This window comes from Fundulus heteroclitus, chromosome 8 (genome assembly GCF_011125445.2).
Source record: "Fundulus heteroclitus isolate FHET01 chromosome 8, MU-UCD_Fhet_4.1, whole genome shotgun sequence".
NCBI lineage: Eukaryota > Metazoa > Chordata > Actinopteri > Cyprinodontiformes > Fundulidae > Fundulus > Fundulus heteroclitus.
The window spans coordinates 19,877,531-19,902,355 of record NC_046368.1 but is presented as its reverse complement, the minus strand read 5'-3'; the positions used below and the strand labels follow the sequence as shown (position 1 = coordinate 19,902,355).

General features: G+C 40.2%; 1 protein-coding gene across 7 annotated transcripts in view; it reads right to left on the bottom strand.

The window, feature by feature from the left end:
- The window catches only part of arhgap24 (Rho GTPase activating protein 24), an 80,904-nt gene that overhangs the window by 13,724 nt on the left and 42,355 nt on the right, over window positions 1-24,825 (bottom strand). For 2 of the 7 annotated variants that reach the window (XM_036140297.1, XM_036140298.1), the window contains one exon: window positions 3,024-3,146. In XM_036140297.1, the coding sequence (XP_035996190.1) occupies window positions 3,024-3,146 (123 nt within the window). Of the gene's footprint in view, window positions 1-3,023; window positions 3,147-6,167; window positions 6,536-11,588; window positions 11,687-19,573; window positions 19,992-20,434; window positions 20,525-24,825 lie in introns of those variants that run through there. The other 5 variants (XM_036140300.1, XM_021307163.2, XM_036140299.1 and 2 more) reach the window with 5 other exon arrangements.

Here is a 24,825-nt window from a genome sequence, read left to right as displayed (position 1 = left end):
CAAATGTGTGCGCTGTCGGTATGCGCGTCTATGTGGGCGTGCTTCATTGTGAGGGGAAGCCCGGCTAGGCTCAAACTTGGAGCCACCTTTCCTGTGGCATCTTTGACAAATGGCTCGTCCTTTTGAAGAGCAGTCAACTGCGATAGACATCAAACTCCCTGCACTGAAAACAGAGGGGGGCCAACTCTGCCTCGTCTATTCTGTTGGGCAACGAGGGCCGCCCGCCCGTACCGCCTGTCTGGTCACAAATGCTGCGCTGGTGCCCCCGCTAATGCGCGATCTAGGCCAGTCAATAACAAGCCATGCCGGCACAGCAGGAGACTCAATAACCAGCACACTAATTCCAACAAAGTCAGAGAACAATTACAGCATCAAGGCACTCCGGTTGAATTTTAGTGACAGGGTTTTATTGTTTTATTTGACACATATATTTGGTGTAAACCCATTCATTACTTTGGAAGAGACAACGGAAAGCGAAGACAAAGGTAGAGTTTACGGCCAAAACTCCAAAACATGCAGCTACCAATTAAGTTTTTCTAGATCCTTAAAAAAAAGTTTTTCAACCAAACGTTAACAAAACATGGGTTAAATGGGTTAAATGCAATGTGATGTTTTCCCATTTTTACGAATAAATGTTAAATCCTACTTGTTTGAATGAAATTAATTTCATATTAGTGTAACGGTGGTACACGTCCTCCGACGGAGCTACTACGTTGTTATTTTAATTAATGAGAATGCGTCCACATTCTTTGTGACTTTTCTGAATGTCTCCGTCAGTGGACAAGCTCTCTTGTCGTTCACCGTCAAAATACGGAGCAAGTCCAATTTTCTGCTCCGTTACGGTCCGTCAGACTCTAGCCAGGTCAGGCGGCACAATTGCAATCGTATCAAACAGGAAAAATAACGTTAACAACATCTGGTTTGTCAAAGTAAATTAGGGTAACAAGAGATCGCCGAGTTCAAATTAAAACATCTATTCTAAATATTCCCAATAAAGTTGAGTTTTATTTAAATATCGGATGCAAACTACAGGTTTTCTACCGAACAAGGAAGCAGATTTGTCATATAATAGGCTTTGTATATAAATACAAAAAGTTTTTGGTGGCCAATGCATACTTGATGGAAGTAAAAATATGCTGAGTCGATGTATAATCAGTAAAAGAGAACTTTCGGATGCTGTTGAAACGAATGAATTAAAAGTTTGGAACGGAGGATGTGGAATTTGGGGGCAAGAGGCCAAATCAGTCTAGTGGCAGTCTGTGGCAGGATTACATTTGGTAGACAAAACTTTGCTTTCAGTTGTTGTTGTTTTTTTTTTAAGTAAAAGCTTTAATATTCACAACAAATATATACTGCACTATGGGGCCATAACTTCAGCTTAATAACTAAAAGTACAATTATTCTGTATTTTTTTTACTCATTTAATTAAAATTTATACAGACTAGGCATGAGTCTTCAGTGTTAAGGTCTACCAAAGTTTTAAAGTTTCTCAAATTCTGACTTTCATAGAGATGCTAGCTAAAGTTTTCAAGCAGCCAGAGGTTTTTCTAGTTGTAGGGAGCATAGTGTAAAGCCCCGGGCTTACCGTTGAGCACATATCTAATCTCAAACATCCAAAAATACAAAGTAACTATTAAAGACATAATTTACCAAACTACAAAAAAAAAGCTAGATAATTACCATTAAATATATCTCCAAGGATCCAGAGAGAGGAGCCACTCCAGACCCCAGTTACTTCCTATCCTGCATTCTGCATCTCCAGTCTTCACAGGTAATCCTGAATCTTATAGATGCATCCTTTCTCCAAGACGCCAGAACAAAATGGCTGAATTCCCTCATCGGTCTTTCAGCTCTTTAGACGCATGATTAGGATTTAAAACTGGTTTTTATTCCACCACGTATTTGCTTGTGAGAAGCAACAGGCTTTAAAGCTCTACCCAGCACCTCTTTCTGTTTGGTGAGTACCAAAAAGAAAAAGGTTACAAAAACAGCATCATAGTGAACGCACGTGCGTTTCTGTGAGGAAACATCGTGGTGAGGACAGAAACAGCAGGTATGAAGCCGGGAGGACGCGGCGTTGCCCCAACTTCACTTACTGCTGATGGGCACTGCTGGTCAGCTGGCCAAAAGGAGGCCGGTACGCTTTTCCCTCGCTTCCAGGAAAGACAAATTAGGCCGTTTGAAAATACTGACAGCAGGCTGGCTGTCTGAGCAGATAACTCAAATAAATATCCTAATAATATCAGCTTTTGACACTTGTGGTTCTCTATAAAGAGCAGAATGGCAAAAGGGAATGATATTCTGCACAGTAAGCACATTTGCTTAAACACTAATCATGTACTAGGTGATTAGTGTACATCTCTGCTCCATCTATCTAGTAAATGAACATTACCCTAATCCTTTCAGATTATATAAACATATATCATCACAATAATCAATGAGATATGTTATTTTATCAACAATTGGGATAATTGTTGCATTTCTGTGTAAAATGAAATCCATCCATCCCAAAGACACAATCACATACCCAACCTAAGGGAAATTTCGAGTAGTAATTAAACCCAGCATTAATGTTTTTGAACGGCGAGAGGAAGGTGGAGTACCTGGAGAGAACCCGTGCATGCTTGGGGAGAACATGCAAACTCCATGAGGAAATTGGATTGCTGGATTTAAACACAGGAACTTCCTACTGCAGTTCTGTATGGTGCCAAAAGCTGTCATACAGCTGTCATACCTAAATAATTGCTTTGTTATACATGTTATCTTTACATTTCTTAGTAATTAATGTCATAAGTTGTTTTTATTTTAACTTATGTAAGATAACCTTAAGAATCTCATACCAGCACCGACCCAACAAAATAATAACCTATTTGCTAGAAATGTGCATTTTTGTGCACATTAAACAAACAAAAACTCGTCAAATAACATTAGTTTTAGAAACACAAGGGTTTACAGGATCTTAAGGCAATAGTCCACTCCAAAGCTGATGGATTAATAACAACAGGGGCTGCAGTCATGCTAACCTCCACCAAAAGGTGCCCAGATGACCCTCCGGATCGTCTTCACCCAATCCTCCATGTCATTCTGGGTGCTGGCCATAAGTAGGTAGGTCTCATGGTTGGTTGTCATCCGCTCTCTATCTCCTCCTGTTCAGACAAACAGATTAATGAAGCAGGTTCAATTAGCTGGTGTCTTTATCATCACTGTTGTGCACAACGGAGTTCTGGAACAGAGCAAAACACCCCCAACGTAGATTGCTGGTACTGATGTGCATAAGCCAAAAGCCAGAACTGGTGTCATCCCTAACATTTACAATAAAATATAGATTTTTTTAAATTTTTAACCAAGGACTTCCTGTTTCTATAAAGTATAATATGTTGTAACGCAGAAGCCCATTTTCTTTTTAGCCACTGCTAAACGGGGGAAAAAGACATGAGAACATGCCACTCAGGTTCTTCTGTCATGAGTTTTGAATCTTTATGGGTCAACAGACGGCTGCGTAAATCTGCTAAAAGTTGCCCGTTTCAACAATCAAGGCAATTATCACAACAGACGGGTATAAACAGCAACTCTACATTTGCGCTCATCAAGATGAAGAACGATTAATTAAAGGATTCCCGACCTTTCACAGGGAGGAACTTGGTCTATTATTGGGCGAGATGAGCAAATAAAATACAAGTCGTTCCATTAATCGTGCCTTTGACCGTGAGGGACCCCGGTTCATTGATCGTATCCCAGGAGGAGGTCTGCCTGGGCCAAACAAAACCTATTTATAGACACGGACATGACGGCCGTGGAAGGGGTTCGTTCTAGTCTTCAAACGCCACGTGGCTTCAGACCTCCATATGTTTTATCCAGCTTGCTAAACTCCCGATGAGTCAGTGCTGAATGTCTGGAGAGGGGTACCGTGTTTGTGCATCAAGCTGCTAATTTGATAGGATCCAAACAACAAAGCGTCATAGCAGACTGATTTAGGGGTTCGTGGACCCCTGAGTGGTCGGAGCGCTGGACTAAAATTAGAGTTGAACGTTGACAGGGAAATTTACGCTCACTGTCAGCCCTGATGGGCTCTCATTAACAGTTAGAAGAAGCCATGAGTTCTCCTCACACACCATTCAACATGTGCAGAGCTCCCTTCACACTCGCAACGTAGGCTTTCAAAATAAAACGCCTAAATTGAACAAAAAAAACAACCCCAACTGAATCCGAACATAGTCTTTGCAGTTCGTCACGTTCCCAGTGACCGCTTGGTATATGATGCAGAATATTGTTTTACATCTGCAGGCAGGTAAAAGTTGTTCTATTTGCTATAACCTGTATTTCGGACAGGTTTGTGTGAGTTCTTCAAGATAAATGTCCATATGTGAACAATAAGCCTTCTGAAAGCTTTTTTTTAAGCATCTGTAATACAGTATTTTCTTGGATTTCATAGGGGAAAGTTGTAAAGTTGGGTTAAAAGTAACACAGTAATAGCAGCTAAGGATGGATAGGTGAATATCATAGAACTGAATCCACTTCTATGATATATTATTAACTGTCTTATTTAGGGAAGCATCAATCGGGCTTTCCTGGATGATGCCATTTTCCGGGCTCTCACCTGTCAATTACGGTTTTCCACAATTCAAGGACTACAAAACATAAAAGAGAAAAAACTTCATGCATCAATTAACCAGTGCAGAGTAGAGTATAACTACTCAAGTATTCAACACTTATAGCACATGATAAATTATATTGCACTATATAAATATTGTAAACTATTCACTACAAGTTTTTATTTTATATGTCAAATGAGAGAAAGAAAAAGTGAGTTGAAGGTCATTTTGTGAATGGAGGAATATTTGATTTGAGTAAATATGAAAGAATCGAATAATGAATATGGATTAAAAAAATCATGAATGCACATAGAAACGAATGTAAAGAAATGTATGAATGAATGAAACATTTGGGAATGTTGGTGTAAAATTTAAATAAATAGCAATGTGATCACAGACACCTCATACATAAAAAAATAATAAAAAAAATCTGCAGTTATTATTATCCAGTCCTGTTTTTTCTTGCACATAAACTGTTAAAAGGGAGGTCAACCTAACTGTTTATTATAGGGCCTTAAATAGTTTTGCAAACCCACTTTACGCATTGACAGTTTTATTGCATTTGTAGCAAACATGCAGGAGATGCATCATAAAAAATATTTGATTTTCTACATTTTCTAATAAAAAACTGAAAGGTTGTGTCCTGCTCTCCCCCACTGAAACTACCGAGGCTGTTCATATTATAAAGTAAAACTAAGCAGTCGAAACCTTACATAAAATTGGAGATCATTTTGAGAAATCAAATTTTCACTTTTAAACTAAAACATTATGAACTTAATAGTTTCAAATGTTTTGATATGTTTGACACAGATAAGAGAGAAGTAAATACTGCAAGACAGGGCCAAGCATTTAGCATCAGTAGGTTAAATCTATCCCAAAAACATTAGACTACAAGGGCAAATAATTACAGTAGAATGAATAAGTAAATCATAAATGCCTTGCCGTATATTTAATTCATTTAATACATATACACAAATACCTCATTCATGTGGTTCCACACATCACTTTTTATTGAATATTTATTATTATTTCATGCATTCAATTGATTTAAATTTCAATGATTTCAAGACAAATTTGAGTGGTAATTTAAAGATTTTCCGATTATAGAATTGTGTCACTTTTGGATTTCCATACACATCTAAGTAATTGATAATCATTTCACTTTTTGTGCTTAAAGTCTCAATAAACACGCGCAACTGAATAAATTTGGTCACGAAAACAGTTTCGTTATATAATATAACGTATATTCTATCTAATGGATGTATGCGTGTCCAACTCTGTGCGTGTCCACCAGGAAGGTCTTTAATCGGGTCTAAGTAGTCTAATGGGCCGCCCTTCCACTCCAGTGATTAGTCACCCCCAGCTATTGATTGTCCTGTGCGCGCTCATTAATTAATTACCCTCCACCTTGCAGGGGAAGCACTAAACTTCCCCGGACGCCTGTTTTAGCCTCACAGATGCCAGCAGACATCCGATCTGGATTAAACATTTCTATATAAAAACACGTCCCGCAAATAAAGTTAAGGCGTCCCGTTAGTGAAACACAAACAAAAGGCAGCTGCACCGGCGGCTCACCTCCCGACTTCCTCAAATCCATAGTTTCATTTCATTGCTTATCCCTCCAAGAAGCGACGCGCAACATAGTTTCCAACCAGTCCCCCAGAGTTAAGCCATGCGAGCGCGTACTGACCGGGTGATAGAGCCGCTCGCCGGTGCTCGGCACATGGGAGTGTTTCTTCAGCTTCAGCTGCTGGCTGACAAAGCTCCGCGCGGCTCCAGGTTTACTTTTGTTCGCGCGACACGGAGCTCAGGGTTTTCCTCAGCCCGCGAGCCCGGAGTCCACCACCACCACGTCCACGTGATCCGCGCCGCTAGGTGGCAGACCAGTTATTGGATGTTAGTCAAACGAGGACACGAGCATGCGTGTGTTTGAGTGTCCACGCTGTGCGTCAGATTCACCGGGCCAGATAGTCACCAGGGCCGTGCCAAGTTTCTAGGGGCCATACACCCTGCCCCCCTTATATATATATATATATATATATATATATATATATATATATATATTCCATGTTTTGAAGGCAACTTCTCTTTTGCCAAGATAAAATAATGCACTCTGTTTCACAGACATATATACGTAGACGCGTCATAGGGCGCAGGTTCGCACGTCAACGTCACCGCCATATTGTATGTGGCAGAAAAAAGTTGAGTTCTGTTATTGTGAACGTGAATCAGATTGTGGTCTTCATTATTTCATAAAACCGTGTCACATGAGAACCTTTAGGAACAGACTTTTTGGGTGAGTATTAAAGAGGTAAAATTAATAATATGAGGAAAAAAAGTCCTAGGTCAATAAAGTAAAAATAAACAAACAAACACAAAAGTGATAATGTTATGATAAAAACATCATATTATGAGAATTAAGGGGGAACATTTCCAGAATAGTCACAGTTTGCAGAATTATTTCACTCCTGGAGTAATAGGGCCAGGTTAGATTATTTTAAATATTTTTATTCTTTAGGAGAATAAATTCAGGAGAATGAAGCTAAAGGGATACGAAAATAAACTTGTAATATTACAAAAAAAATACTACGAATACAAAGTATATTCAGAGATTAAAGTCCCTCTGATACTGTTTAAGTGACTGAGTAACTGCAGATTTGCCACATTTAAGATGGCGGACGCTCTGACGCATCGCAGCATAGGCAGAACCCGCCCAATGACGCGTCTACTCTTATATTATGTCTATGCTCTGTTTTGGAAACCCTGGGAAATCTCACATGATTGGTTCAGGAACCAGGAAGTAAACACGGGCTACACTCTGAACTGAAATAGTTCTGGATTGTACCTCTAGGTTTGACAGGTAAAAAACTTGACTAAGACATTGTTGATGGAGAGGACTGATTGTTTATGGGGTATGTTACTTCCATCCCGAAGGACGAGTGAGAATGATTTAGATTAATTTTACAGTCTTAATTATTGCTCCTTTAATAGAATGAAAAAAAATCTTGCCACAGTCACTTTGATTTTGTAAACACACTTAGAAAAGGCAGCTATATCTATAAAAGCTACTTGTTATCCAATTATTTTTTTATCCAGACATTTCTAATCAACTTTTTATTTTTATTTTTTGTACTATATCAAGATTTTAACAGTGTCTGTTTTTCTGTCTTTTTGTTAATCTGACATGCCAGCGGAGACCTGATGACCACAACATAGAAAGCTCTGTCCTCTATGCTTGACCCTTTTATAGCCACACAAACACATGCAGGACTGTCTATTAAATATCTGCACAGTTTGCTTTGTTCTTTCCTTTACACACATACCAGTGAATATGTGGGGTTTATGATTTCTTCAAGGACACTTGCATAGCATGGAGCTATGGTTTAAATGTTTGATCTTACAAATGAAGCGCTATCACCTATCTGCATAGCAGTATAATATAATACTATAATATTCCGAAGTTGTGCTGTTTACTTACTTGCAATGCGCTCATAAGTCATTGATTTAACTTGATTACTTACTTTTAGGGCTTGACAATTTACTCATGTGTTAACATAGTATAAATGTTCACCATAGAGAAGAATCACAGTAGTTCTTACAAGCTTCATATTGCTTCCCAGGCTTTAAAGCAAAACACTATTGGTTCTCCATACAGCTAGGGGATTTGTTATTTTACTCAGTTGCACTAATTACTGATATTTTGTTAATAATCACCACCAACCCTGAGTTTAGCACTTGAAAGTTTCTCCCCCTGCCCTGCCAGCATTGTTTATTTGTATTGTCATGTATAGGCATTGTGTTGGTGCGCCTGGGATCTGCTTTGACCACATAAAAAAAAAATCAGTCATTCCTTCCATTGCTTGCTTTAATAGCATATTCCTCCTGAAAAGAAAGTAACGACGAAACGGTTAAACAAGCATGCAACAGGATTATACGGCATACCACGGCCATTACAGCACACTCCTGTTCCTGCTGCCATTTCCTGTTGATGCTCAGCTTTTGTCTAAAGACTGTTTGTCTCAGGATTTATAAAGATGCTTGAGAAGAAACACTTTTCATTTGTATGAAGCTACCCAAATTCAGATACAAGCGGTAAAAACCCAAATGGTCCTGTTTGGGCAATTTATGGTCACTTAACAAGTCTTAACTCTGAATTGAAGTCTTAACTCTAAAAAAAAGTGGAAAAAGAACCTGTGGAAAAGTTTCCTTTCTGTCACTCTGGTGAAATGACTGGAGGGCCCTTTGACAGGTTCTATGAGATTTATGATCCTCCACTATACAAACCTCAGGGTTCATCAACACACAGACAGTAAGAATCTTTTCAGGAAACCATCTGAATGATGAGCAAACTATAATGCTCAGAAAAAAAAGTTGTATCCAGTAGTGAACGACTGTCTGCTTTACAGAAGTATTAACATTTCTAACAAACATCACAGAAGCAGACGATGATTCCCAGATCACACCAGCACTCCTTGCAGAACATTCACAAGATCAGGGAACGCCACATGCTTTTTAAAAATGCAGTCGGCCCGCCCACGTCTGTTTCTTTCATCCGGAGCACATTCTGCTTCAGCTACATAACAGCTACTGCAGCAAACCCAGACAAAACGGTCACAATGACTTGATGAGTGCACTCAAACACCCATCTATCCAATGTCTTCCTCTTTACAAGGATGTCCAAAGTGTTGTCTGTTGACCAAATGCTGCCCTTTAATTAATTGAATGAAATCTTTAATAAAAGATTTACTATTTACTATTTTTTACTATTTTCTATCTTACTATTTTACTATTATCTACTAAGTTCATTGCATTTATTACGTATATACTCTTTACTACTAAGATGTTTTAAGGTTTTATTACAGTGTATTTTATATGCCTCATCTCTCTTTAATTTAGTTTATTGTTCATTAGGTTTATTGTGTTATTCATATATTTGCTGGAATATATAGACCAGTGGTTACTATTTCATTTTACTATGTATGTGTATTGATTTACTCTCTCTCTTATCGTTGCAGAAAGCCTGCAACGATAAGCCTGTTCAGGTAGGATTGTCACAGACAAATTAAAATCTTAAAATTACAAGACAGGTACAACATATAGCGCTCGTCTTTTGTTAACTTCATGTTTTGTTTTGATTTAAAATTCCATTGTAAACAGGACTAAGAAGATCCATTGAACTCTACTAAAAGAATTACGGTCATTAAACTTGACTAAATGCAACAAGCTTTTCATAGTGACCCATATCTTGACCCTTTGGCTCATTCTAGTCGATCCTCAGTCAGTTCTGGGTTTGCCATGGAATCTCCCCCCCAGTGGAAAATGCCTGGAAAGTCTCAAAAGGAGGGCACCTGGGAGATAACATGATCAAATGCTCAAACTCACTCATTTTGATGCTGTGGGGCAGCACATTCTCTCAAGCTCTTGGTCCAGTTATTAAACGAAGTAAGCTCGCTTCAACTGCTTGTATCCAATTCATGAACCATTTTTCATGACCAAAGGTCAAAGTTTGGTGCGCCTGTAAATAGAGAACTTCACTTTTGCCTCATTCTTTAACAAAACAGACGGTAGCAGCACCAACATCACTCCCCCAGTCCATCTATCCATCTCCTGCTCCATCTGACCTTAAATAGTGAACAGTGTGCTTGAGGCAGAGTCTAACCCCTGACTGGAAGGGACAAATCCAAATCCACCTTTTCCATGATTCTGGCACAACATAATTAAACAGCATGTTATGTAGCATCTGACTGACGACTGGCAGTTTGGCAATATATCAAATTATCTCCGTCGTGTCATGTCATGTCATAATTGCCATCTGAGCTTGTCTGTCTTCAAACAGCAACTGTTCATTCCAGTTGTGGCCGCTGGCTTAAATAAGTGGCCAGCTGCTGGCGAGACTTTAACTAATGGTCCAAAACAGGTGGGAGACAACAAAGGATCCCACTGTGCTGTAATTGCTTAGAAATACCTGCAAACCCTCGTACACTTCACTCTGACCTATACCTTCGAAATTCCTGCAAAACCCAAAACAAAGTACCCCATCACAGAGAACACTTTGCATTGAAATTGATCACAGCTTAATCCTTTACAAAGCAAAACGATTGACTATTGTGCATACACAATAGGCAATTTTCCTTCCAAATCAATTGAAAAATGAAGTTAACTAAATGGAAGCTGAGTTAGTGGACTATCTGTCATGACCTCAATGGAGATGGAGACATGTTAATGAGCAGAAACTGGCATTTTTAATGGACAACACAGCCAATCTTAAGTCTGTTAGCGGTATGGAAACCGTTCTGACTCCTAATTACGTAGAAATTCTGTGTTTCCCAGTTTAAAAGTAGTTCCAAAGTCCTAATTCCTCCGCCACTTGACCTATAATTTTATGTATTTGCTGACTGGAAGCCCCTTTGTGCTGCAGAAAGGCTAACTTCTTCCAGGCTGAGTTTGTGCTGCCTGCCAAGAGGAGGAAGCAGCTGCAGCTGGCTCAGAAAACAATGCGGATCCAGTAACTACCTTTCTGAAATGACAAAATCTTCGTCACAATTCTCCGTGAGCATGCAGGGTGGGTTAGACGGTGAGAGATGAAATAATTACAAAGGGTCCGTTCGCTCTCGTCTGTAAGAGTTGTCTGGTTTTCTGCAAGCACGGGCAAGTTGGGATTCAATAATGTGTCTAATGATAGTCTTCTCAGAAGTCCATGCATCATAAATACCTCCAACATAACAGGAAGTCGGTCACAGAGCGGCAATCAGCGCTACACAGCCACATGTCTGTCCATTCATGTGGAAGGAGGATTAACAGTGGAGACAAAAATGATCTCTATGATCTAAACCCTCTTGTTCACAAATGAAGTCATCACATATTACCTCACCGTTCCTTAAACCACCAGACAGTTTCTCTAAAAAGAACAGCTGTTTGAGCAAGCTTCGTCTTCACCAAAATCTCATGTGTTCAATAGCAACGAAGAGATGGGGGTCTTCCGAGAGACTGGTTTACCTTGATGTAAAGGTGGCAAAGCAGACACTCCTCCATACTGTGGCAAACTATGAACCGCCTGATGCACCACCTCCATGTTTCGTTCCCCAGGAAAGACGCTTCCTGAATGGGGTTGCAAAGTCCCGGCGGAGGCGGTTTACTTGAGGACGGGAGGTCCTGAGTGGAGGATCTGTGCTGCCGGCTTTTGGCCCGGCTCTCAGAATGAGTGAGTGAGCACAGCTGAGAGGGTGTGAAAGAGAAAGGGAGGGGAGGCAGAGGGAGGGAGGGAGGCGAGGTTTGGAACGGGGGTTGGTGGGTGTCCACACACACACACACACACACACACACACACACACACACACACACACACACACACACACACACACACACACACACACACACACACACTACAGCACTGTATGGGGAACAATAGGCAGATCTCTTGAGTTTAAGAGCGGCCACCGTTTGACACAGGGCACGACCCCATGAGCAAACACTCGATCTCTCACTCACGCTGCCACGCTTTGTTAAAATCTTCAACTGCTGGCTGCATAAAACTGTCGACAGAGTGAAACTTTGAACATGGCGTTAAATTTGATGGATGTACGATAAAAAAAAAAATAAAAAAATAAAAACGGATACAGCAGCACAATCCTCAAGGATTACACTAAAGTGTATTATGTCACTGATTGACAGGATGACTAAACCAGATGTTTTCCCAGGCTTTTCTGCTTCTGGCCCAAAAAAATAACACCTTTCAACTCCAACCTTTTGCTGCCTGAAGAACTTAACCGTGTGCTTACATTGAAGGGAAAGTGTAAAAATGAAAAATAAATTGATGCCATTGGGAAACCTTACACCACCTATTCACCTGGCATGTTGTTTTTTTTTTAAGTATCATTAGGAAATTAGTTAGAACTGCTGCATTTCTTTCATCATTATCACATTGTTCACTAACATTGTGATAAAAAAAAAGACATCAGCAGAAGACATTTAACTGGGAGCAGGAATTAAAATCCCAAACTGAATTTCATGTTACCCAGAAACCTTTAGTTGATTTCCACATCAGAACTCCAGGTGGGCTTTTCTGAAACATGGAACATGACTCCATAAAGGCTGTCTTTCAGGCTTGTTCAACTTAAATTGTATTTCTTTTTTCTTATCCAGTCTGAAACATACCTGCATCATTTTTTTGTAAAGCGAAAACTAAAGCCAGACGGATAGAAAACGCCTCTCTTCAGCCGTGCGTGTGTGCGTGTTGGTACTTTTTCCTGCAGCTGCATCTCCCCATGTACCTGTAACGGTTCTCCCGTTTCACTCGACCCCCAGGCAAGGTATCGATGGGATAATTGCCTTCCTGGTAGCACGGTGGTCCTCGTCGGTCAATGGACGTGATCTCAAGACAGACCCCAAAACATTTGCCTCCACCTGCGTCCCCAAAGACGCTATCTGATGGGGAACACAGACTCCATAGAGCTACGACAGGTATCCATTACCGTCTGATGCTGAATGAGAGACAAAGGGAATAGCAGTGGGGAGGTCAAAGAGGACAACGGCTGTTTGGCTCTTCTGTTTCTCACTGGCGCCCTTAGGGAAGTGGGCAATCATGGTAACAGAAAATGGATTGTACCGTTGATGCCAACCCTAGATTTTATGCATTCAGATACATATGCATCAAGTTGTCGATTGCCCATCAAACACTTACAGGAACAGGATTGGACAGAGCAATCCGAGAAGACCAGATCGCTGGTAAAGTGTTACTAACAGGTATCTACATGAACGGTGAAGCGTTCTTTGGCATAAACAGTGAAATGCTGCTGCGCGGCGTACTTGTCACAATGTTTTAATGGCTTGTCGTGAACACAAGAGAGGGGAGGAAGCATCGGGTCAGTCCGTTCATTGCGGTCACAGGGTTGTCCAAAAGCCAAGTGTCTCCGTTCTGATTTCATGCCAGCCAACGAGCAATGTGTGTGTGTGTGTGTGTGTGTCCTGCCAGTGCTGCTGTAAATATACCTTTATGTAAGGGGTTTCAATTTCCACTTTAGAAAGAGGAGCCGTGGCTGGGACAGGACCCAAAGTTACAAACTCGTAATATAAGATGGCGTGGTAAACACAAAGAAGTTACCGTGGCACAATACAAACGAGCTCTACAATGAACTGCGTCGTTCTCCGGGGGTGTTTTACAGGCCCTCTTATGTGTGTGTGTGTGTTTTATGTTTTTTTTTGTGCTAATAAAAAAAGAAAAAAAAAAAAAAGGAAGAAAATTTGATTGCGAAAGCGCAAATGCAGGCATTCTAAGAAGACAGCCAGATGGAGAACATTTATCAAAGCAAGAAAAAAACTTAGAAAGCAGGAAGCCCAATGAGAAAAGGACTGGAACAAAAAAAAAAAAAAAAAGCAAAACCAGGCAAAGACAGGGAGGACATTTGTGTGGTACCAGTGATAACCTGACACTGGCGAGGAGCGAAGGAGAAGGACAAGAAAAAATATTGAACTGAAAGGAAAAAAAACAAACAGCGTAAGCTTCTGAACATGAAACCTTAACTCAACAGAAGCGTTGCATTTATCAAATAAAGCAGCAGTAGAAGGGCATTAAATTTTCTTTATGAGAGCAGATCCTCCTAAAATGGTATCAAAAATAAACATTACAGCTAAACCTGAATCTGTTCATGCACAGGCTTACTTCATCACTGGCTGCAGAGCTCGACCAAAAAGTTAATTCCCTTTTCAATGTTTCCTGGGATGCAAATGGCACAAAATTATTTTGGCTACGATGTCTTTCACATTCCAGAGTCCCAACTTTAAGATGCGGAGAAGCGGCTGAACACCCCCATGACCACTGTGTCAAAAATAACTATTACGAGCCAGTATAAAAAAAGATTCATTTTACCAATTTACGTTCATGCTGGCAGTGAAGCTTGCAATTGGCATTAAGAATCCTTAATCAAAGCATGTGTCCCCTATATTTACCAGATTTTTACTGTACTCCAACCAAAGCACGTTAAAGAGCAGACTGCTTGTCAATGTGTTCACAGTTCAAAAAAGAGGAGCTGTCCATTTTTATGCATTTAATGAACAGTGAAAGAAATCAGGTCTTCCCGTGTTTGTCCTTGCGACCACATGATAGAGCCGACTGAAGGGGAAATCAGCTGTTTGGTGCATCACCAGTAAGAACATACATGAGGCTGTTCTTTTCTTTCATTCTTTCATGACAAGAAAGAAAACATTAGATTGATAAGACTAAACAGACGCGACAATACGGCTTTCGTTAGACAGCATCTTTACACCTGAAAGAAAGAAACACAGTGACAACCATGGGTGACGTAAAAATGGTCAGAGTTAGGTTTTAGTGATTCCTGGAAGCTGTCATTTGAACATTTGCATGCAGTGCTAAGAACGCTGATAGACTTTTGACAGAGATTCTGCAAAGCTACTGGAAACCTAGATCCACAGCTCAGCTTTATGTTGTGTACTTGCACTTCCAGGGCTTGTTTGAAACAAGAATGCTTCTGGCACCAGTGTGACGTTACTTCACTGTGATGAAGCAGCAATATATCATGCGTTGGTGTGAGACATCTGTGCACATCAGAGAATCATTAGTCAGCACTTTTAGCAGTCGGCGCAAACGGTCCCCCTAAAAGGTTGTTTCGTTCTCATCGTTCACTGCTGAAGGATAGATTAAACAGAGAGAGAGATGATCCTTGCATGTGAAGAAGGAAGGACCTTCTTTTTTTTTGCGCCAGAGAATGAAACAAGAGGTGGACTTGACAACGCATCTGCTTTTTTGCCTAATAATCCCTTGTAATATCACCTTTCAGCACTGATGAGAGCCTCAGGGTAGATGCACACCTGCACGGCTGGATGAGCCCTTTCTGAAGCTCTTTGAACCTCTCACTTCTGCTCCCAGGCCCTTTTCCCAGGCAATAGGTGAGGGTTAAACACTGAGATAGCTTTAGCTAAACTTTCCAGGCTATGGAAAACATACGCTTTTCAGTCATACACTAATTCAGTTCTTCAATGATTTCATTTCAATAACGTGACAGTGACACTGAAGCATTAATCAGCGTTTTCATTAGCCCGATTGCTTTATTGGATTGAAAGAACTGCCGGGGGGAGCTTTATTGTGATGAAACGTAGATAAATCTGAGTGACATACGTCAGGCATCACCACCTTTATGAATCTACGACTCCTTCATTTTCCTTGTAGGCATTTGTTGAGGTGGAACACGAGGCATTGGATTTGCGTGTGCCTTTTTCAAAGCAGAAGCCTCGACGTCACAGCCTGATATTTCTCGGCCCTGCGTCTGTTTGCGCGAAATAGGAAAGTAAAAACCTTCGACCAGTTTCGGCTTCAGCAAGGAAAGCGCATTTTCATTTTGATCACGTCAGCTGTGCCGCACAAGACGACCCGTCTCAACATTTTCTGTAACAACACCGGTCAAAACGTCAGCGAGCGAAGTCTGCAGCGAAAGTGCAAGAAGACGAGTGGGATTGAAGAGAGGGATTTCTGAGGATGTGGCGGAGACCGAGAAATGCTGGCAGGTTGCTGAATATTTGAAAACTGCAGCTTTAAAGACAAGTCTTTTACTTAAAGAGGTAGTTTCAATTTATTAAGGTGGGGATGTAAGCAGTTTTCTGAACGACCTCAGGTCAAAGAAACAAAAGGTAGTTCTTCCTGGACAATCGAGCAAATGGGCATATCTTTGGTACCACATTAATTCCCAGCATAGGTTTGAGAAAATACAACCCTGGGTAAAAAGTCATTATCATTATTCCTCATTTATTTATGTAAGAAGCGCTTTATAAGCCAAAAGGTAGCACAAGACCTGTACAGGTGAATAACAAATAAAATAGAAAAACAGAAAAATAAAAGACAAGTTTGACAAATGCAAAAAAGAAAAAAACAGCAGCAAAAAAGACATAGAAGTAACAAGGACTGGTCTAATGGTTGTGCTCTCTGGGCCTATTTAAAAAGTGGAGTTTCTAAAGTAAATATAAAAAAAACATTTAAAGTTCCTGCAGACCCCCCAGAAGAAGAGAGACTGTTCCAGAGCCCAGTAGCTGCTGCAGAAAAAGCTCTGTCTCCTCTGGTCACATCTAAGTGCTTTTGGTCTTGAGATCTTGTAGCGTCTTTATATGCAAAGGCAAAAAGCTTGATAAGATAAAGAGGAGCCAGACCATTGAGACATCTAAAAGCTTAAACAGAGATCTTAAAAAAACAACTCTAAAAGAAAATGTCAGCCACAATGTTTGTGCTGTCTTGTCCCTGTCAGCGGACGGACAGCTGAATCTTGGCAGTGCAAAACTCCCAAATAAGAAGATGCTCAAAACTAATCCTTTAAGACTTTTTTTTAAAATGACTTAGATGAAGAAAAATACCTCTACAGGTGCAAACATTTTATTTCTGTATTAGTACAGAAGCTGCAACAGAATAACTGTAAAATGTATTTCTCATTTTACGCAACTTGCTGCTGGTTCTGAATACCAACCAAAAGCAGGGCGGTGTTTTTTTTTCACCATCCCTCCACCTGTGGCCAGTTAATATCGGAAACCTGCTTTATATTTCATATGAAGATATCATCAGTGCTCTTTGCTATACCAGTTTTCAAACAAGTTAATTTGTTGAATGTATGAAAAAATTTCCCAAATTTAAACTTTTCTGAATTTCAGATGTGAAACAGCTAATTGGAAAAAAAAATATCACCAACGTTTAATCATGTTAATCTCATTAAATTTAACCCAAGAAGCTTTTAAAAATCTCTTTTTAGGAAAGTCATCACTTGCATCCCCCCCCGGAGTTCAACACTTGGACTCAATCAAAACACTTCAGTTCAGGAAATTTGCAACCAACCTTATTTTGTGGTGTTAACTAAAACCCTGGCTTTACATAAAGATGATTTAGGATTTCTCTTTGCTTCTAGCGTTTGAGAAATTTCTTACGTGAAAAAATAAACAGAAATTCAGCTACACTGGAATTACACGGTCTGTTTTCATGCTCGATTTTCTTCCCTCCTCCCCTGCTTTCCGCACCTCCATCAAATCCCATTCCCGCTCCAACGTTCTGTCCAAAGCAGAATTACTCCTGCCTGTTTCCTCTCCCGTCTGTTGCCTCAGATTTTTCGCATGAGAACATCTCTACTGGGATGGATTTACAGGCAGGCGGGGAGCTCTGAATTCAGCAGTTTGTTCTGTTATCTTGCCACGAGCAGCCAAGCAGAGTGAAATTTGACCCTGTCATGAGAATGCAGTTTTGGAGAGGAGAGTTTTTCTTTGTGTGGAGGACTTTCTAGGACTAAAGTTAATTTTTAGAGCACTTCAATAACCTACAAACGTTAAATGCTGTTTTTTTCCCTTAAAAAAAATAACGTCAGAGGTGTATTGTGTATATCACAATACATCTTTTGAATTGTAAATGCTATCTAAACCCTGTTATAGGCTAGTATGTATGATTATGCACATTGAAACATGAAGTCGGAGAAACAATAGTGGTTAAACTGCCTTTTTTTCGTACATCAAGGTATGTCAAAGTTTAAGTCTAAGTTTCAGAATCTCCACATTTTTCCAAGAGTTTAAAAAAACAAAAACAAAGTCAGCACTCTCCCTCTCCCACGTGTTGCTGTGCACTTCTGGTCAGCTGGCTGCGAGAAAGCTTCTCCATTGCTCACAAGACATACGGCTTCTCGGAGAGGCTTTCAGTCATAAAAGCATGGACGTAATTCTGAAAATAAAGGAGTGCATCACTTATAAAGCAGAAAAACCCTTAAAGCAGGTTAGGGCTATCCAAATATGAAGCTCAGTACCTTGCCTAGCCAAAATCAGCCTGCTACTCTCATTGATAGTGTGCTAAGGCAGAGTGGCAAACAAACAAAAAAAAGAAAGTAATGTGTTGTGCTGGTTGATAAAAAAAAAAAAAAAAAAAAGCGTATATAAACTAGAAACTCAGTTGGCAAAGGAATCCAACACATAAAGCAAGTAAGAGAGAAGAGTCCGGTAAGTGGATGAATGAAAGAGAGAGCGTATATAGTGGGAGCAATGGTTGCAGGAACAACCGTGAGCCTAATGAACCGAAGAGGCAGCAGTTGTGGTAAAAATGACTATGAATGGCACAAAGGCTACATGTATAAACATAAAAAAAAAAAGATATCTAGGGAGATTATAACAAGATGGCCACCGCAAGACACACGAATGAGTGAAATGATCACTTAAAAGAACATGAGTAAACACAACAATCCAAAAAATAAATCACAATTATATTATCTGCTTAGGTCTATGTGTAAAACATGAAAAAAAACAATCACTATATTTTAGAAACAACTTTGTTACAGCTATTGACTATCAAACAATGCTTTGTATAGTTTTTTGCAGCAATGGGAACAAGTTTAAAAAAATGTATTTGATCATATTTTTTATTTTAATTTACAATTTTGTAAGTATATCATAATACAGTTAAACCGGGGGTAGTTTGATCAACGTTGTAATGATGTGAGAATCTCATGCTGGCCCATGCTGAGGTTTAAATGCGTTGCTGATGAGGAAAGTCCTGATTTAGTTGATAGCAAGCAACCAGACAGGATGACAATTGCAACTTTATTTACAAAGCACTTTAAAGACAACAGCATTGACCAAAAGAAACTGATACGTTTCAGAAATACCCATGCCGACTCTAGAAAGCTGAAATAAAATCAAACTATGACCAACTAATAAAACATCAGAACAATAAAATTAGACAAATAAAAAAAATAGATAAAATAATAAATAATTGCACCAATTAATATGTAAAAAAAACCAACATCTAAACAGTTGGAAAATATATAAATAAATATAATGGGATCTCATCTCCTTCAGCTGCAAAAACTCAAACAGAACCAAGCATAGTGATATCTCAGCCATCCTGAAGGAGTCCCCAGCAGATTATTATTTTAGTGTTATTTTTTTTATTAATGTTTTTTGTCTTTGTATTGTGCGATGTAAAAAAAAAAAAAAAAAAAAAAAAAAAAAAGACACACCTGGATTGGAGTTAAGGTCCATGGGGAGCCTACGTAGACCTGCCCCCTTCTCAGCTTGGGTTTGAAGCCACGCTCTCGCTGCTGACCGCTGCCCCCCAGTTGACACTTCTTCATCTGGTCCTTTTCTAAGCCACAAACACTGCAGGTTTATCTTCTCTGGTTTCTCCTAAAATGCTACGCGCTCTTCCACTCCCCTGCCCTTTTTTCTCCTCCAGGCTCACATACCTGTTTTTTTTCTTTCTTTTTTTCTGCCTACATAATCGTTTTGTATGAGTCAACGGCGGGTCACGGTGACAGGACGCTCAGCGGTAAGCCGTCCCTCTAAACTTCTGCTGAAGGCAAAACGGCAGAGAAAGCGTGTTTCTGAGGCACGCACAGAAAGGACGGAGAGAGCGGCGGGTGGAGGCTGAAGGCGAAAGATGTGTGTGTCTGCTCTTTTCTGAAGGAAGCGAGACGGGTGGGAGGCAGTGGGGTGGAGGGAGGTGGGGGGTATCATAAATCAAGCAGCCCTCCCCAAAGTGGGGATCTGTAAATCTGGGGGAAACGAAGGGAGGGCACTCATCCAAATGACTCATCCGGAGTGCTCTATAAATACTGGCGTACGGGGGCCGGCAGGGCAGTTGCTACTGTTGGCCAAGTAACCCTGAGATGCTGGCTCGCCCTTTGGATGAAAGGTCTTTAATGAGCTGCTTATCTATCTTTCTGAGTCTCACGGCTGAACTTCAAATGAACGGCATCCAATGAAATAACCTAGTCCCAGGAGGGGGACACCATTGTACTTGTTGGTTTTCGGTCAGAGAACAAACTGCTGGATGATCTAAATATTTATCCGGAGGGGAAAAGAAAGACTTGTTTACATACCGATCGTCTGGACGTCCAGCATCAAGAGTTCCCATCGGACGAGCAGCTTGTGAACCAGAAACCCCCGGCAGTAGTAGTGGCTTCTCTTACCTCTTTCTTTCGCCAGACTTGGCCAACCTGATACATGCGGGGGGGGGGGCAGGGGTCATGCGTGGAGGTCTAAGCAGCAGGCTGATAGTGGGGATTGGAATGTGACATGTCAAATGCCGACCTCCTCAATAAGGCTGTTATGAAAGCCTCTGGCTTCCTGTACTGTTCTTAACTCTCTGTAGCCCGCTGCGCTTTCAGGCTCACACGCTGCAATAATGACGGCTGGACAGAAAACAGGAGGAGGAAGAGGGTCTGGAGTACTGTCGCCGTGAGAATGAGGCGGATATTTTAAAACCTAAGAAAGGTATGCAGCTTATTGTTTGGATAAACGGGACAATCTGCTTTTTGTCAGTAAACCTTTTTGAAGCAATAGCTCAGGCACCAAGAGTGTGAAGCGTCACATAGTTGTGGCTTATTTTGCTCCACTTGCGGAGATTCGTCTTCAGATTTGTAGCTTTTGCCTTTATGAAATCCTAAATGATCAAACTTGCATCAGGACAACATCAAGGGAAATAGTCCTTAGTGTGGGAGAACAATTGAGCTGGCCTTACTGAAAAAGAAAAAAAAAGGTTTCAGGGACTAAATAAGACTATAGATGAAAATAGAAAACATCCAATCCTAGTAGTTGTTCTGGGAAAAAATAAATGTTTTTCTTATTGCTGAAAAGGGATAAATTGCCTTACAATATCATTCAGAAGCCTTTAATCTTGTGTCTGTACCATCACTGGACTTCCATTCGAACACCTAAACCACTGCATTATACGCAGCTCTGGCTGTGTGACCTGCTACTAGATGACTTGGCCTGTCTGATGGGCACTTTTCTTCTGTACCCAAATTTTGGTTAACATCACATTAAATTCAGGGTAATGTGAAGTCTTAGTTTTATGCCATACATTAAAAAAAAGAATACATTTTCATCTGAGTTCCCGAGGGCACATATTTGCTGTATCCTCTGCAGAGTTCGTGGCAAAACTACTACTACAGGATGGGATTTAAACCCGGGACCTTCACGCTGCAAAGCAACAGGGCTAACAACGCTGCCTGGCACAATGCAGCTAATAACAAAATAAATGCACGTAACAATAAAACGAAAAAACAACTAATTTTGAGGCATTTTCTTCCACTTCATGGCGATATTTAAATTCGGTCACTTTGAACTGAACACTTTTCAAACTCTAATTTAATGAGCGGTGTGTAAACATCCCACACATAAAAGCCCTCCTTATCAGCGAGACCAAAGCGCCCTTTAACCAACTCGATAATTATAAGTGAGCCAACAATGCACAGGTGATGATGAGTAACAGCTGCAGCAATGCCAGCCCAAATGCTCACAGCACCTTCTGTCGGACACCTTATGAAACATGTGCCCTGTTCCCAATAAACAGAAGCACACTATGTTAAGATTAATACGTCACTGGCTTTTTAAAACAGCCCATTTATTTTGGTGAAGATAAAAAAATAGCTAACTAACAATATACTTTGATTTCAAGCTGACTGAGTGTACTTCCAGGACTCCAGTGTTCATCTTGCCTAAGCTTGTTCCGTCTTCTGAGGGATTCCTCCTGCTAAACCAGCTCAAAAGACCACATGAAGGAAAACCAGCCTTAGATTTAAAAAGCAGACAGCGCCACCATCCAGCCCTGCTAAACCCCAAACATCCCAGTTTTCCTTTGGATTCAACACCTGGCTATCAGGGACACATTGGACGGCTACGTTTGGCTTTATTTACTAGGGAAAGGTGTGTCATATAATGCTGTCCTGGGCTTCATTGACTCCCCCTAACTCACAGTAAGATCCCTTGCAGACATACTGTACCTGTTGACACCAGGCATGACTTACAACCAAATGCTCGTTGCACTTCCCCACCACTCTAATTTGTCTGTGGCTGAACTCAAGTTCATCTGTTGTCAATACTTAAAGTAATAATTTTTCTTCAAAATTCTTCAGACGATAATTCATAAATAGTCACCTTTTCAATAAATAATAAACCAGATCAGTAAGCTGTGTGCTGAGCCTACAGCTCCCATGGCTGCTTTTTGTCACTTCCAGCCAAGTTTCGAGTCAAAGACTTTAAAACTATTTTCTGCAAACACCGAATTGTCCAAAGAAAAGTCTTCAGATCTTTTGGCTCTGTCTCTAGTTTCTGGTTTGGACCCATGCTTGGCAACTAGGTCTGCAAATAGCCCTTACGGTAAGCAGAACTATATAGATTCAGAGGCTCGTAATTTAAACTGACAGGCGCTTCTACGCCGACAGCAGAGGTTTTAGCTTTATATTGCTGACAAGCTTTTAACCCCAAATTAACCCTTCCTACATGGCCAAGATCTGGAAAAGCTTCAGTTTAAATTTGAATGCGAGTCAGTGTGAATGGAGATTACAGCTGTTGATTGCCTTCTCTAAATGTCTCGTCGCTTTGGGCGAGATAAATGTAAGCTCTGACAATTAGGTGCTATTTATGGCCATGGGGGAAAAAAATGCTACTCTGTTTACACTGTTTATACATTCTACAAATTTATCTTTTTCACATAAATCAAAAGTTAACCTTATGATTCATAAATAATTCATGCTCCAAAGGATGTATATATTTTTTACCATTAATGTTGGTTAGGTAGCAGGATTTTTTAAAGGGTTTCATATCATTTGCTGCCATGAAGTTTTAAATAAAACCAAGATTATGTGTCTAGATTAGAAGCAAGAGCATTATAAGATTTTAAAATCACGGACTGTGACCTTAAAAACAGCATTTGCTAATACTACTATTTTAAAAACAACAGTTGAAAACTGATATTTACACTGCATACAATACATCTAACCATTTCTTTCATCTGCTTTGCTCACACTTACTTTTTCAGCTCCAGCACAAAAATTCAATGAGACTCAGATCAGGGCTTTGTGATTGATGACTTTTTATCCTAAAGGGCCTTTGTAACCAATTTGCCGGTAAGCTAAGTGTCATTGTCCATTTGGGAGGGCCGCTTGTAGCCACACTTTAACTCCCTGGGTGATGTCCTGAGATGTTTGTTTAAATATTTCCCCATAATGTTCTTTCCTGGTGATGCCATCTGTTTGCAACGTGAGGAGACCACCCCCATACTTCACAGCTGTTATGGTGTTCTCAGACTTTTTGTTTTTCTTCCTGAGGTAATTGGTCATCATGGCTGAAGCTGGTTTCCCCTTGGGAATCTATGATCAAATTTAAACTTTTGCACCAGATTGTTCTTTTTAAAATATGTCTAAAGCTGTTTTTTTTTGTTGTTTGATCATCCAATACAAGAAAAAGGATTGTTAAAATAAACGATTCAAAATTTTAAAGAAATATGATATTTACGCCCAACACAAGTAAACCTTGAACTACAGAAAGAATTTATGCATCTGTTGGATCTATTTAAGCATCTTTATTTACTTTAACACAGTTGTTTCATGTCCTACCCTGCTGACATGAAAAGGTTGTGTTAAAGTAACTAAAGATGCTTAAATAGATCCAACAGACACATGAATGTAAGCAGAATTACAAAAATGTTCACCTGGTTGCTGCTTTTTCAATATTTTGAGTGTAAAAAAACTAAACTGTAATGCTTGGTTAAACTATAGGAAAAGGGACATTATGTGACACATTTGATAGCTTGTCTATTTCACTCGTTCTGTAGTTTTGAGCTAAGAAATAGTTGTACATTTCATAAGATTTCCCCAGGGAAAGTATTGCTCTGAGAATTCAATGCGATTTCTCAGATACATATAAAAATAAGAGGACAGTCTCTGTTCTTCAATGTAATCCTAATTACCACTTTTGTTGCCAACAATTTCAATTAAGCTGATGAGGTATGTATGTTTTATCTAAATGTTCACACAGTTTTCTGCCAGTTTAAAACCTCTCATATCAGGCTGCAGATGCTGTGTCTCATCAGCGAGGTGCTAAAACAAACATCCTCCACTGCAATCCCCCCCTTGGGGACTAAGTCACTAATCAAACAGCAGGTGGCTTGGAAGAAAAAAACCCAAACTCTTCTTGGTTGTCTTGCTATAGAACTTTGGATTTTACATTATTAAATCTGCTTCACACAAAGAGCTGAATTACCCTATATTTTACTTCTAGGTGATGTTCAGCACTTCGTAGCTCACAGGTTTCTGGCGCTCTGCACCGACATGTTACGTGTTGCAGTGGCGCACATTGAAGGACACGGATTTAAGATACAACGAGAGATATGAGGCTCCCCAGGAGCCACGCATGATAAATGTCAGCCGTAGAGTGCTTGGCCACACTCAAGGAGGACGCATCACACTCCTGCGCTACAGACTGTTGG